Source organism: Coturnix japonica, chromosome 3 (assembly GCF_001577835.2).
Source record: "Coturnix japonica isolate 7356 chromosome 3, Coturnix japonica 2.1, whole genome shotgun sequence".
In the NCBI taxonomy this organism is placed as follows: domain Eukaryota; kingdom Metazoa; phylum Chordata; class Aves; order Galliformes; family Phasianidae; genus Coturnix; species Coturnix japonica.
The window spans coordinates 72,407,419-72,422,913 of NC_029518.1; the positions used below are offsets into that span (position 1 = coordinate 72,407,419).

At 40.7% G+C, this 15,495-nt stretch overlaps 1 protein-coding gene across 2 annotated transcripts in view; it reads left to right on the top strand.

Moving 5' to 3' along the window:
* Window positions 1-4,608: 4,608 nt before the first annotated feature.
* LCA5 (lebercilin LCA5) overlaps window positions 4,609-15,495 on the top strand; it is a 31,442-nt gene continuing 20,555 nt past the window's right edge. Inside the window, exons 1-5 of one of the 2 annotated variants that reach the window (XM_015859024.2) lie at window positions 4,609-4,632; window positions 8,191-8,582; window positions 11,395-11,924; window positions 13,373-13,510; window positions 14,712-14,808. In XM_015859024.2, coding sequence (XP_015714510.1) covers window positions 8,384-8,582; window positions 11,395-11,924; window positions 13,373-13,510; window positions 14,712-14,808 — 964 coding nt within the window. In that variant the 5' untranslated portion in view covers window positions 4,609-4,632; window positions 8,191-8,383. The remainder of the gene's footprint in view (window positions 4,633-8,190; window positions 8,583-11,394; window positions 11,925-13,372; window positions 13,511-14,711; window positions 14,809-15,495) is intronic. The other variant, XM_015859023.2, reaches the window with a different exon arrangement.

The window sequence follows — 15,495 nt, forward strand, 5'->3', positions numbered from 1 at the left end:
AAAAAATCAAGATATCTTCACATTTTGCATGTTCTTAAAGCTTTTCTTTTTCTTCTCAGTCCCAGTACTGTGCTTGGGTAACTTTGACAATAAAATAGTCTTCAAAGCAGCCACATTCAACACTGAGGCCAAATTGTTTTGATAAAGCAGCCATTCTCTTTAGTTGCTTGGAAGATCCATTTGACCTTATTCTTCTACAAGATAATTTGTATCACTAAACTCTACAGTGTCAGAACAAAATTCATTTGCTATCCTAGCAATAGGAAGGAAATTTGAAGTCAAAAGAGACAAATGTTCAGAAGCAACATGCATTGCTTTTGATTAAAGAACACGTCAAAATTATTTGGTCTCTGCATTTTCATTTCTTTTTTCTCAAAGACTAATAAGCATCTTGTGAATACGAAACCGTAGGTTGTACAAAGCAGCAGAAACACATTCACAAATACCACGTTTGTACTTCAAAATGAGGTTGTCTAGAAAAGCTTTACTAAAGCCAACTAAGAACAAAAGCAGCATTTAATATAAAACTACCAGATTCTGAACAATCTGTGTGAAATCCTCTTGGATGTCTCCTTCACACATTTTTTTTCCAGTCCAACAGTCACCAGTTGTTTTTTCACCATCCATTCCACCTTCCCAGGATTGTTTTCTTATTTAAATGGCTTATAAAGTGTTTGCTGCTATCCCACAAGCAAAAAAAAGAAATGCTTTGCTTGGCTTTATTTTGGGACCAATACCTGCAACATGAGCAGTGACAGCTTCTTATAGAAGAAATGGACTACCTTCTTCTATTACATAGACATGTTAGTTCCTCAGATTGTAAGTTATCTTCCCAAAACTTACAATGAACCAGTTTTGTCTTTCACCTAATATTTCTCAACAGGGAAGTTGTGAATTGAAAATAAAAGGAAGTGTACTAAAAGAAAACGGTTGATGAATGAAATATCTAGCTAGTGCTGTGAAGCATACAGAAACGTTTCTCTAATTGCACTGTATTTCTTTCGTTAATATTTCAATATTTCACAGGCTTGGGAAATTGTATTGTTAAAAATAATTCACCATGAACATCGCCGAAAGTGCTTCTTTCATACATCTTCAAGTTCAGCTCAGTTCACAGGAGCCCATTCTCTGTTGGCTGTCAGGGACACAAAAGGGATGTCAGGAATGCTGCAGCAGCTCTAATGCCATTGCAGGCTGAGAACGCTCAAAAAAACGCTGTTGAAGGGGGTTGCAACCAGTCACAGGACATGAACTGACACCAATAGAAATCCTTTATAAGAATTGTACAAGTAAAACATAGAAGGTGAGCGGTGACTTTTCAGTAGATGACTCAAGAGCACTTGAGGAAAGAAACAGTGGACAGACTTTGTGTCACCTTGGAGTCTGGGGCATGGGAGACAAGTTCTGAATTAGTTCTCCGGCTTTGTGTGTCTCAGGATAGGTGAGCACACAGTAAGGAAAGCAGGCAGATTCCCATGAAGACACAGCTTATTTTGACAAATGCATGAAGAAGTATAAGGAGACCATGAATAAAATAGACCATGCTATAAAATAGCATCAAAAGAGACTGACAATTATTTGTATTTGAAATATTTTGATGGTAGGATTGCAGATAATTAAGAGCAGGGGGACGTACGCACTAACACACCATGTATCATTCATGCAGGAGAATACTTCAGCATATGTTAAAGAACTTCAGCTGGACCCTATATACATCCTTTAAACTGACCCAGTTCTAACCCCCTGCCATGGGCAGGGCTGCCACAAATTAAATCATGCTGCCCAAGTTCCCATCCAACCTGGCCTTAAGCACTTGCATAGATGGGGCACCCACAGCTCTCTGGGCAGTCCAGGCCAGTGCCTCACAGCCCTCTTAGTAAAAGTTTTCCTCCTAATACCTATACTATCTACATATACCTCTTTGGCTGCCTTGTTTAAATCATCATGTATCATGTATATCATCAGGTCCCCAGTACACAGCCAAGTTATGGCTTTCAAAGCAATACCAAGAAGATTTTCCCCTTCCAAATTCACACATCATCTTTGTTCTGGTACTTGAGGGAATCTGTTTTATTTGCCACATTAGATACAGTCAGTATAACAGCTCCCACCCAGTATGCCACAGCCATCCCACAGTGTAGTTGAAATCAATAGCATTTTTCTGTGCATCAGGGATTTCCCATCAATATTTACATGCAATGATTAAAAGAGCAAGGGCTCCAATAATCACAGGGGCTCCACCACTGTTGATACCTCTGGGAATATCAAACATTGTGACACTGTGATCTGGTTTAGTTTCTGAAGGTTTCCATCCCCCTCTTTAAAGCAGCCTTCCTCTCCCTTAAGCCGTGAGGCAGTGGCATTTTTGCTTTCAAGCATAGGAAAACATATGCTTCTGCTTCCCTCTCTAGCTCCAGAATGAAACACTCTGTTCCAACAACATCTCCATCCAAGCAGGCAGTTATGGCATCAGTCTGGCTTTACAAAGACAGAAGAAAACTGCAAAACATTACTTTCTGCTCAGGTGATTCACATGTTTGCCTCATCCAAGGGCATCCGAAATGTCATACCATATATCTGTACCGTATCAAATGCAGTGTAGAGAACACAGTATTTGTAGGTTTTACATTAACAGGTTCAAAACGTCTATTGATTAATCCCTATGCCAATATTGCACAATATCTGAGTTCACTCCAGTTGGGCAGCTGATTTAGGAATGTTAACATTATTTTGGCTGGAGCAGCTGATGGAGAAGCCTGATTAGATCGTTCTGAACAAAAATCCTATATTCAGTACAGGTACTGAAGATACATAATGCCCAAATTCAATTCCTTTATTATTTACATTCAATAACTAATGATTACTTAGTTGTTAACCAAGCCCAAGGGGTTAGTCGTGATAATTAGACTATGAATTATTAATACACACACACACAAAATCTTCTGTATTTCTTCTTGGTTTTTTCCCCCTTTTTCCCCTTTTCTCCTTCTTTTTATTTTTTTAAATTGCTTTCTCTGCTTATAATTTTCTTAGCTAGAGTAGGCATGGAGATGGATTATGAATCTCTTTCATCCCATTTACAGCAGCAACAGCATTTCAGACTCTGGCCTGCTGCCAGATACAGGCAATACATTTCCTCCAGTTGCAAGCAATAAAATTATTCCGTCTTTGTTATTCCGCATTTCCCTGGATCTTTTTGAAGGACAGGAATGAATCTCTGCCAGCGTCTCTGTGATGAATTATACGCTTTAGCTGTTTAGCACAAGGGTGAGCTATACAAAGCCACGGGGGGCTGAGCTGAAAAAATGATCCAGAGTAGGTTTTATTGTTTATTTCAAATCAATTTCATAATAGCGATGCAAATACAGCAAAAATAGTAAGTGCAATTAGGAAGATAATCAACATTAGGAAATTAAGACCAGTTGTTGGTGGTTTTCTTTTTGCTTGCCTGCCAGCTGTGATTCTGCTGTCAAGAAGTCAAAAGCTCTATTGAGTTTGGGAGGCTGTGTGTCAGGTCTACACCTCCCCAGTGCTTTGGTGCCTTTGCAAACACAGAATCACAGAATCACACAGAATCACCTGGGTTGGAAGGGACCTCAAGGATCATGTAGTTCCAACCCCCCTGCCTGGCAGGGCCACCAAACATACACATTTACTAGATCAGGTTGCCCAGGGCCCCCGTCCAACCTGTCTTGTAACACCGTCCAAGGACGGGCATCCACAACCTCCCTGGGCAAGCCTGTTCCAGGCCTCACCACTCTCTAGTGAAGAACTTCCCCCAAACATCCAACCTAAATCTTTCCCTCTTTTTAACTTTAAAACCATTTCCCCGTGTCCTGCTAACACATCTCAATCCCTTTTATTTGGAGCTTCTGCCAATATGTTACCAGTTGAATCCCGGCTGTTTGTTAAACTGCAATTTCAAGACAATGCAGTTGTGCATCTTAAGAGTTCTCGTGTACAATCAGTACGAGTAAGTCAGTTTTTCTTTTCTTTTCCTACAACTCTCATACAAAATGTTCTATTTTATTCCATCTGGATTCCTACGCCATTTGCATTGCTGGGTCACATACTGGATTCCACTAGTAAGTTAAATTGAAGGAAGGTTCAGCTATTGGTTTTCCAGCCGCACCTCCTGACCCTGCACCACACACCAACATCTGTGGACCTCCATCCCCAACCAAGATGGCGGCGCAGGGGCAGGTCTCGGACCCGCCTTCAGGCGCCGCTCTGGCACCCACAGCACGGAAGCGACGCCACCCGGCGCTACCAAACCGCCCAACCCCGTCCCTTCCGTCCCAATGGGAAGCAGCAGTCTCTTTCCACTGTCGCCAATCAGACGCCACAGCCGTTAAACTGGCAGCGCTAACAGCCAATAGGTGATCAGGACAGCCCACCTCCCTCCGCTCCCCGTTGCTGGGGCAGCCGCTGTCAATAGCCCCCGAGCGCCGCCGCGGCTCCTTTAAGCGTAGCGTGGCAACGGCGCCGCGTCGCTCGGGCCGAGCTAGGGGCGGCCGGCCCGGCCCGGGCCCTACGGGGAGCGGGGCCAGGCAGCGGGCCCGGCTGCAGGTGAGGCGAGCAGCGGGGTTGAGCAAGAAGGGCCGAAGCCCCTGAGGCCGCGGGCCGAGCTGGGTAAAGCGGCGGCGGCCACGGGGGTGGCCGGCAGCAGCAGCAGCAGCAGCTGGGAGGGGGAGGTTGAAGCGCTGTCCCGCGGTGTGAGGTGCTCCATTGGAAAGCGTTGGTCCGGAGATAACGCTCCGTGCGTTCCTCAACGGGCTCTGGCAGAGCTGTGGCGTTGAGACATGGAAAAGGTGGGGGAGGAGCAGGGAGGCCGCCTTCTGTGGCGGTGATTTGCTGTGAAGTTCAGCATTCCGCTCACTTAGGTGGGTGTTTCGTCCCGAAGGATGCTTTCTTGCTTTCTTCCGCTCCGTTAGGGATTAATAGCTGAGCTGCGTGTTGTCAGCAGGGCCCTGAGGCTGAGGGCATGGCGACTGGGATCAGCCTTGCTCTGCAGTGCCGGGCCCGTGTGTGTGGTGAAGGGAGGAAGAACTTCTGTGTAGTTCTGTTTTTCATTTTTCCCTATTGCCTTTCTGGTTCTGTGGTGTGCTTAGGAGCAATGGAAGGCAGCTCTCTGTCATCCCTGGAGTTGTGTTGTGACCTCTGCAGCTTTTCAATACCTGAAGGGAACTTACTCCACAGAGGGGAAAGCTCTGGAAAGGGCTGACAATAGCAGGACACGTGGAAAACAGTTTTAGTTACAAAGAGGAAAGTATTTAGGTGCCGATGTTAGGCGAAGTTCTTCACTAGGAGTGGTTTAGGCCCTGGAACAGGCTGCCCAGGGAGGTTGTGGATGCCCCGTCCTTGTGAGGTGTTCAAGGGACCAGGTTGTGACGGGGCCACTGGGCAATCGCTTGGATCTAGTAAAGGTGTATGTTTGGTGGCCCTGCCAGGCAGGGGGGTTGGAACTACATGATCCTTGAGGTCCCTTCCAACCCGGGTCATTCTGGGATTCTGTGACCTCTGCAGCGCTGCTTTGCAGTGACCTGCAGCCCAACTGCTTGCCAGTGCGTTTGGGTTGGGTTCTTTCTTTTCACTAACACCAGAGGGTTATCAAGGCCCCCTTTCTCCAGAGAAAATCCAGAGAGCATCAGAAATTCCTATTCTTTGCTGTATGTCAAAGTAATGCTTAATGCAGGTTGCTAAGGGAGGTGGGTGCCCCATCCCTGGAGATGCCCTGAGTCAGGCTGGACAGGGCTTTGAGCAACCTGATGCATCTGTAGGTGTCCCTGTTCATTACAGGGCTGTTGGGCCAGATGGCCTTTAAAGGTCCTTTCCAACTCAAACAATACATGATTCCATGAATATATTCTTGAAAGGGAGCATCCAGTACAGAAGTGGATTAAGTTTTTACATGTTACTTCACAAGATAATGTTTTTCTGTTTTAAATACCATTGTGAAAGGCGTTCTTCCAAAAGGTTATTGCCTATTCAGTGAGTGCTTGTGGGACTATAAAATTACTGACTGATCATCTTTAAGTTAGTAAGTGAAAGCGAATGTTCGTGTTTTATACATATAATTAGACATCTAGATAATTGAATCACAGACACTGACATTTTTCCCCATATGCAATACCACTTGTTTTGGCTTATATACATTTTTTTCTCAAGAAAAAATAATATTGTGCACAGAGATACCTTTCAGTGTCATAACAGCAGACAGAAGTAGGGTGTATCTTGGCTATACACCCATAGCTGCCCAATAGAGAAGTTAGTACCACTGCAGAAGTTAGGTGTGCTGATGTTAATGGCTGTGGATGTGGTGCCTTTGGTGCCATGTTGCTGCTTGACTTCCCACCACATTGTTTCATTCAGCCTGTTGCTGTGGGCAGAAAAGGGAACACATGTTAGACTCAGAGCTGAGAACTGGTTGTTAATCTAATTAAAATCTTAACGGGCTAATCAAAGGCTTAGTTCTACTCCAGATATTAACACAGTTCAGGTTATGTGCAGTTACAGTGATAAAGGTCCAACCTCTGATACCAAACTTGCTTCACCCACCGACTCTCCCTCTGGGACCTGAAGGGCTTTGTCTGGGGTAGGGGGTGGAGTTGTCAGTGTCCCACATCCTCTCTTGGATGGAGGGAGCACGTCGATGGTTTCTTTCTCTTTATGTGTGCGTTCCATGATCATCTATGATCTTCCATGCTCTATCTTTCCAAGGCTCATAGACAGTTTGCCCTACACAGAATAACTACTGCTTATTGCTATCTGTTGGTTATAAATCAAACTATGGGTGCTAAAGTATAAGGTTATACAAAGTTAAGCAAAAACTAGTTAGGTAAGTTATGTGGTGTTCAGCTAATTTTCTTGCAGCTAAATACAGCGCACTTACCTGTGCACGCTGTAGAGAACAGGATGTTGCCAAAACTGTGCCTGTGTTTCTGTTTGGAGTCAAGGAGCAAGATAACAAATTCTGTGAGCAGTTTGGGAGTACAGTTGTGCCCTCCTAAGTTCAAATGTCTTACATGATCTTAGTCTTGCACTTATTAGTGCTCGTGAAATAGATTGTGAGGGCAAATCCATCTTTGTCACTGGAGGCAGAGCCGTGTGTACTAACAATGCAGTGGGCTGGAAAGCTTGGATTTGTGATGAAAGCTGTCTTGGCAGCTGATGTTTCTGTTCTGCTTGGCTATGCAGTTCTTATATATAGATAGGGGAACAGAAGGCCATAAAAGCACGCTAAGTTTGTTTTGTTAGGATAGCAAAGTGACATAATATGGTGAAAAATTTGCAGCTCATTTACAGGTATGTCATATGCCCTGCATATGAGATCTGCAATCAGAGATCTGATTGAAAGCAGCTCAATGTTTTTGTGGGTAGTTTACTTGAGCTCCTATCTTGTTTCAAAATGGTCATGCCATTCTACAGGCAGAAGTATTGGGCTCTTGTGTGAGTGTTATTTATTCACCCGTTAGAGGTTTCTGATGTCTTGAGGTTGGAAAGATTGGAAATAGGTGGAGAAATATGCTTGAGAGCTGTGGGGAGAGCACATGGCACAAATATGTGCTCCTACCGGTTCTGGAAGCAGTTTATGACGTGCAATGAGTTGTAGGGTACAAGAGTACTTCCCAAGGCAAGGAGGACACTAATGCAGGTAGGATCTCTGAGGTCATTAGGGATAGAACAAGCTTCAGATCAGGTTTTTTTTTGTTGTTTTTTTGTTTGTTTTAATCAAGCATTTCATTTAACATTATCAGAGTATGAGAAGCTGAGGTACAGAAGGCTCAGTCTAAATCTGCAAATACCATTTTGATTCTATTCGGAGGAATAAGTTGTCAATTTCTTGGGTTAGAAAGTTTTTCAGCATGTTTATATTAGCTTCCTGAATAGCTTCAGGCTTTCACTTGGTTTATTTTCCAGGTGCTTATCTGCTGTCTGGTCTGGGAATTTCTTATTCCAGATTCAGCTATAGTAATTTTCTGATAATCTTTAGGCGATGAATTGCCTCAAACTATTGAATGTAGTACTAGCCCCATTCCTAGAGTGGCATCTGTCCCATTTATTATAAATAATAAGGCTAATGTAGCTATTCATCGTAAGATTATAGGAATTCTGAGTCATTTTACAGTTCTTATATCTTTCTTAACAGCAAAGCCATTCTCACTGTGGTGTTTTTTTTATCTCTCTCAGTTGTTACAGAAAAATGCATTTGGAATGATAACTTGTGTTTGCTGAGCTGAACTACAAAGATCTCATGCTTTGGAGATGAAGATGATAAGCACAAAGAAATAATCCAGCTTCTGCTGCTGTGAATATTGAAAGGTCCTTTGTGTCAAAATGAGCAGACTTTGAGAAGAATCTGGAAAGCTGCTAAATCTAAAAAATGGGAGAAAGGGTCAGGAGCCCGGATTCTGAGCAAGACAGAAGATCAGATGAGGATAGAAATAGTGACTCTTATTATTCAGATGAAGATAATGCATCCCATTCATCTGACCGTTCACCTACTCTAAGCTATCCATCTACAAGCCATGAAAAGCAAGATCACAAAACAAGAGCTTCAGACAGTCTTATGCACTACCAAGGTAGGTAGATGGCAGAAACTGTTCCTTTGTAGCCTCTCCGAAGAGTCTTTGAAAGCTGGAATAAAAGCAGGAAATTTACTGTTCTAAGAATCTACTAACAACGTTTGTGTGAATTATACTGCAGGTGGCAGGTAGACTCTTAACTGTTCAGTTGAAAAATGAAATTAACCTACTGCTGTAAAAGGGAGATGTTTTTGGTTTTCAGAATCATAGAATCATACAATCACCAAGGTTGGAAAAGACCTAAGAGATCATCCAGTCCAACCGTTCACCTATTTCCAATAGCTCCCACTAAACCATGTCCCTCAGCACAACATCCAGTCTTGTCTTGAACACCCCCAGGGTCGGTGACTCCACCACCTCCCTGGGCAGTCCACTCCAGTGCCTGACCAACCTTTCTGAGAAGTAATACCTTCTAATGTCCAGCCTTTATTTATTTATCCCAGAATTACTCATGTTTCTTTTGACAGGAGAGCGCAGCTCTTAAACTAGCCTTTTGTTGCACCTTGCTGTTGTTCTCTTTGAGTCTTTGACAAGAAGACCCAAGGCAAGGCCGTACTACACCGTCTATAAAAGAGAAGATCCTTGGGTTGTGGAAGTGTACTTGACTGAGCTTTCCTGTATAATAAAGTGTAGTTACAAAACAAACCTAAGAAACAATCACCAATGTTGCAATACAACAAAACAAAAATGCTTGAGGAAAGTTCAGTTGCCTGTGGAATGGAAATTCAAGAGGTTTTTTTAATAGGCCTTTCCTGAGTGTAAAATATAGCTGTACTCTGAGCTCCCTCACATGTACCTCATGAGCTGCTTTGTTGATTGAGACTGTGGGGGAGGCAAACATCCCTGCAAAAAAGAATGGTTATACAGCTTCGGGGCTGAAGGAGGGTTATGAAGCCTCTCTCCCATGTTTTGACAGGTTGTTCTAAATAGTTGCACGCATTTTCTGGTGAAGTGAATGTGTATCTTGCCTTTCTTTAGCAAATACTCTGTTTCATTTGCAAATCCTTGATGGCAAAGTTTTCCAGGTAGAGTGTTTCTTCATCTGAAGAAACCAGCATTCCGTCGAACTTCTCTATGCTCAGAAGAGGCATTGCAGTCATGGGTTGGGTATCCCTCACTGCAAGAAAGACATTGAGGCCCTGGAACGTGTTCAGAGGAGGGCTACAAAGCTGGTGAGGGGTCTGGAGCACAGGCCTTATGAGGAGAGGCTGAGGGAGCTGGGATTGTTCAGCCTGGAGAAGAGGAGGCTCAGGGGAGACCTTATAGCTCTCTATAACTTCCTGAAGGGAGGTTGTAGTGAGCTGGGGGTTGGCCTCTTCTCTCATGTAATCGATGATAGAACTAGAGGGAATGGTTTTAAGCTGCGCCAGGGGAGATTCAGGCTGGACATTAGGAAGTATTACTTCTCAGAAAGGGTGGTCAGGCATTGGAATGCACTGCCCAGGGAGGTGGTGGAGTCACCGACCATGGGAGTGTTCAAGAAATGTTTGGATGTTGTGTTGATGAATATGATTTAACTGGGAAGTATTGGTGATGGTTGGACTAGATGATCTTCTAGGTCTTTTCCAACCTTGATAATTCTGTGATTCTGTATCTGAGAAACAAAAACTGCCGTTCCACTGTTCTGTTTGGTTTGGAGTGGGCAAAGAAATGAGTAGGTCTTTGGTATAGCTGAATTTGAATACAATTATTACATGAAGGTGTGGTGAATGTAGTGTTGTTCTCAAAATGCGCTCTTCCCCAGCTTACCTATATGGTTGGAAGTGCAAACTTGGTATTTGAATTTTCTGTTCTGCTCTTAATTTGGAGTAACTCATGAAGGTGTTTGAAGGCTGGGCTGTGAGGTTCATGGGAACATGCTTAGTTGTCAGCAGGAAAGATGCAGTTCCTGTATTAGTTAATCTTTTCATATCTGAATGTTACAACACTGTCTGTAGAATAGAAGCACGATGAGCATTAAAGGGAAGGAAGGATTTGCTGTCATACACACTGTGTGTGCATAGCTGCATTATTTCTATATACCAGTTTTCAAGTCTCTATACTGTATAAACCGGTGCTCAGAGTATTTTTTTCTACTAAGCTGTGGTATATTCAGTTGTTTTAAGATTTATTTATGGTGTGTGATGTGCTTTATTTTTCTCAGCCTTGCCTGAGATGCAAATAAGATAGAAACACCGATGTTCAGCTTTTATCTGCAGTGATGGGAATAAAATAATAGCAAATAAAAAAATGTAAGTGATGGATACTAGTAATCAAATAAGGATACTCTAAGGAAAATAGCTTGTGATACAGGAATAAGTAATTCGAGGGACAACTGAATTTTCATCAGACTTATGATTTTGCTTTGTATGCTTTTTTGACCCCTTAAAATTGCAGTTTTATCTGTCAGCATGGATTTAAAAACACTGTTGCATTTGTCTGAGAAAATTACGTCTTGCATAATGAATAACTAGCTCTCAGCTAGTACGGTATTTCTATCTTAAGCAAGCTAGTAAATGTGATCAAATATTAATAAAATGCCTGTCATTTCTGATACAGTTTGTAAATGATTACGTTGCGATGCTTCTGTGTTGATGTCTGCAGGTATTACCTCTTTCAGTAAATCACAGACATAATATCCCTTTTTTAAATCTATGGAAGGAAGCTCAGTAATGCTATCACATGGATGCTTTTTATTTTCTGTTTTGAAAGCTGCAGTCTCTAAGTATTATAGAATTGTTTCAAGCAGAAATTCATTCCAAGAAGGATACCTGAATCGATAAGTTGCATTGTTTTCTAATAAACGTGCTTTTGATTTTTCCCCTCTTAGCCACAAAGAAGTTGGGTTCCAAATATGCACCAAGCAAAAGAGGGACACAATGGGGTTTGCGTTCTCAAAGCCTCACTAGGGATTCTCCTGCGAAAGATATAGATCTTGTTACAAAGAGAGTTCTTTCTGCTAGGCTGCTGAAAATCAATGAGCTCCGAAATGAACTGACCGAACTCCATATCAAACTGGATGAGCTGCAGAAGGAAAACAGGGCACTGAGGAGGCTTCAGCACAGGCAGGAGAAAGCCTTGAATAAGTTTGAAGATACAGAAAATGAAATCTCTCAGCTCATTGCTCAACACAACAATGAGATTAGAATATTAAGGGAGCGCCTACGAAAATCTCAAGAGAGGGAACGTGCCACTGAGAGAAGGCTGAAAGATTCAGAAGATGAACTGTACCGAACAAAAACTGTCTTGCAGAAACTGAAAAAGCTGTCTGCAGATAAACACCTCGCTGAGAGAGATGACCTGGCTAAGAAACTAGCCTATGCAGAGAGCAGACTAGAGGAGAGTGAAAAAAGAATTAAGGTGAGATGAGCTTTTGATAAGAAATACTTGTTCAGATATTTCTTAACTCAGTGAGTTTTATGTATTGGTTTGACTTTTGGTTTTCTTTGTTTTGTGGTTTTTTTTTCTTCACTGTGGTGGAGCAAGTGGAAAATCTTTTCTTTTACTTGATGCTATTTATGTACAAAAATTATTCCTGAAGTGATTATATGGCTGTATACTCAGTAGTCATGCATTCAAATGGCAGTTTACAAATTAAGTATTACGTGTCAGTGTATATGCAGCATTTCTTAAACATTTATCGGATATTCAGATAACTGTATGCTACAATTCTTATTTTTATATATACATATATATACGTGTATATATATATATATATATAAATACACTGTAATTATATGTATTATATGCTATATAAAATATATATTTTATATATATATATATATTCTTGTGAACTGCATTCATGTAGTGGGGTTATTTTTTGGTCCCCAATTCTGCACATCTGAGAGCTGAGCTGAAGAAAATTACAGCAATTTTTTAAGTACCGAAATAAGCTTTAGCACATTTTTTTGAGGGTATCCGTTTTAAGAATCTCTTCAATATGTTTTAGTTTTATTTGCAAAAATATTTAAAGATATGCCTTAAAAACTCATTTTACTTTAAAGAAAAAAAAAATGGTGGTGTTAGCAATATTAAACTGTTGTTAATTATATGCGATACCATGCTTAGCTGAAATTATCTTCGTCGTAATTCTAAGTATCAATACTGAATTGTAAGTTATACTGTGGTGATAATAGGTAGCAATAACCTTTATTAAACTGGAAAGTAAGCTTTCATGAAATAAACCCCAAAATAATAGGAATATTCCTGTAGTAGGAATGACTACATTTCTCCAGTCACCCTGTTGTGACACCATCTGGCACCTGGAGATCAGGTATCTCAGTATTTGTAGTAATCATGGAATATATGACAGTGAGTTGTGCTGTCAAAGTGAGAATCTTTTCATCTGCTTTTTTCCTTCTCTCATCGTTACAGGTTCACTTAAAACAGCTGTTGGGAGGTGAGGGTATGCAAAAGAAACAACCATCATAAATTTCTTTCTAGTAGATTATAATTATTTCCTGTCTTCTTCATGTGTTTCATTTCTAAACTGTCAGGTCAGGGTTTTACTAGAGATATGGAGGTGCGTTCTCTGCCTCTTTCAGGAACGTTGGCTTGTGGATACTATTATGTCCCCAGATTGCCTCCAGAAAGATAAGCAGCAGCATCTGCAAGAGCTGTGTCTGCCCCCTTCAGCATTAAGAATAGGGTGTAAATGTATTTGGTGTTATAGTAGTGGCAGAGTTGATCTTTGAATCCAAGATATTTGGGTTTTTTGTTAATTTTTTTTAACCACATTTGACTATTTAAAAAAAAAAAAAAGTGTTCTTGGTTGTTAAGAAAATATTATTTTGTTGATTTAATTGAAGGATCTGGAGAAAAATCTTGAATTAAGTGGTAGCAGTTTTCAACGAGAGTTACAGTTGAAGAAAAAAAAGGTGCTTGAAGCACAAGATAAAAATAGAGCTCTCCAAGAAGAGCTTCTTCAACTAAATCAGAAGCTGAAGGTAAGATGTGAAGCAATGCAAGTTGGTATCTGTGTTCTGGTGTTTTATCTATGGAAGTACCTGTAATCAATTGCACGTATTTTAGCAGTTGTTGCACTTTCTCATAATGCACTTGATTATGTCATGAGAATTCTTCTCCTGTTTCACATTGATAAATTCTATGGTCTGACTCTACAGCCTGGTTTTGAGCAGCAGTGTTTCCATGTTATCGGTACTGATAGAGCTAGTTAAACAAAACAAGACCAAGTACATAGCCAAGAATGGTCATTAAACCACAAGATTTACTGGAAAGTTAAATATTGAAGACTTGTTTTTTACATCAGATCTGCAGCTGTATGCAGCAGCCATGTATGTTACTAGCATACTCGGATTTCAGTAGGTTTATGTAAAGATTAATTGTGAGAGATGTACACACATTATTAAATTTGTGCAGTTTTATTTAACTCCTGGTTTGGTTGCCAAAATTTTGAGTTTTGCTGTAAAACTGTGATTCTGAAAGCACTGTATTCTATCTTTTCAATTTGACTTTATAAAGAAAATGCCTTTATAAGGAAACTCCATCTTGAAACGTTCTTATATACTGAAGATGCAGCAGTTTGTCACCTTACCAGTTGTTGAGCACACAGCGCTAGTGATCCAAAAATCTGCCTGTGAACAGTGAATGTTTTTAGCACAATTTGCTAGTGGAGAGTTTGATATTCTGAAAATATTTTCATTATCAGATGGCTTCTGGTAATTCACTGTTCATTTCTGTATTTTAGTTAATATAACGAGACTTTTATAGAACATGTCTTCCACTGTATGATTCAGTGGGACGCTGCGCTGTGGTATTAACACACCCTGTGACAAGTAACCTTGAAATGTTTAACTCTACAATACAGAAATTTTTCTTGTGCAATCTATATATACATCACATCTCTTAATCACATTTATGGAAACACTGGCATTTACTTTAAGTTTTGCTGCAGAGCTGCAGTTTTTGTTTTTTTTTTCCAGAGCATTCTGCTAATGAGGTTTAGGAGTAGAGGAAAGTTCTAGTTGAATTTTTGAGCACAAGAGAAGTTAGGAATGCGATTGTTCTCCTTGAAAATTGGGCAGAACTGTTGATGCCTTACTTAAATTCCATTTATAATGTGTATTTTAATTTACCGCTAGTGAATGAAACATTACTAACTCCTGCTTACGTCTCTTTCCTTAATAGGAAAAAGAAAGAGAACTTGATGCAAAAAATATATATGCTAATCGTATGCTGAAGGTATCGCCAAAAAAAGGCATGGATGTTATTCAAAGAAAGAAAGGTAACAAATAAAGCAATGAGGGCAGAAAAATTAGTACTGCTACTTTGAAATTAGACTTAACCAGGTTTATATCATACTGATCCTATCACTGCTTGTCTGAGGAGACTTTATTTTTTTGGCACTGCTTTCTACACGGCAGTCACTATAGAAGAAAGGCACAGGTTGACTTTCCCGTAACTGCAGCAGAACTAGAACTTCAGATTTCCTCCATGTAGTTAATTTCTTTCGTATCAGATGTTTTTGGATGAAGGAGGACCAGAGGATTGCACAATGAAATTTCTGGTAGGTTGTAGATGTCTATGTGACAGTGAACCGAAGACTGAAAATATGAAATGTCTCTGCTGTATTTTGGGAAAGTTTTTTGTTTGTAATTTTCTCCAATTGAAATTTATTTAGTCAGATTGGCTGTGGTACTTTTTTTCATCCGAGTACATATGTTCCTGAACGTAATCTTCTAAAAGCATCATTACAGTGATTTTTCTTCTGGAGCGACAGAACAGCCGCGAGCCTTATGCTACCAGCATAAATATACATTTATGTTTGTGTGTCTCTGTGTACTCAGACAATCTTTGGTGGATCATAGAGTCTATTTGTCAGAAGAAGGAAATTCTGGGACTGTTTTAAATAGTTAATGCCAACATTTCAAACACTTTATCTATTGCTCATTTTTAGTGTAGATATTCTACT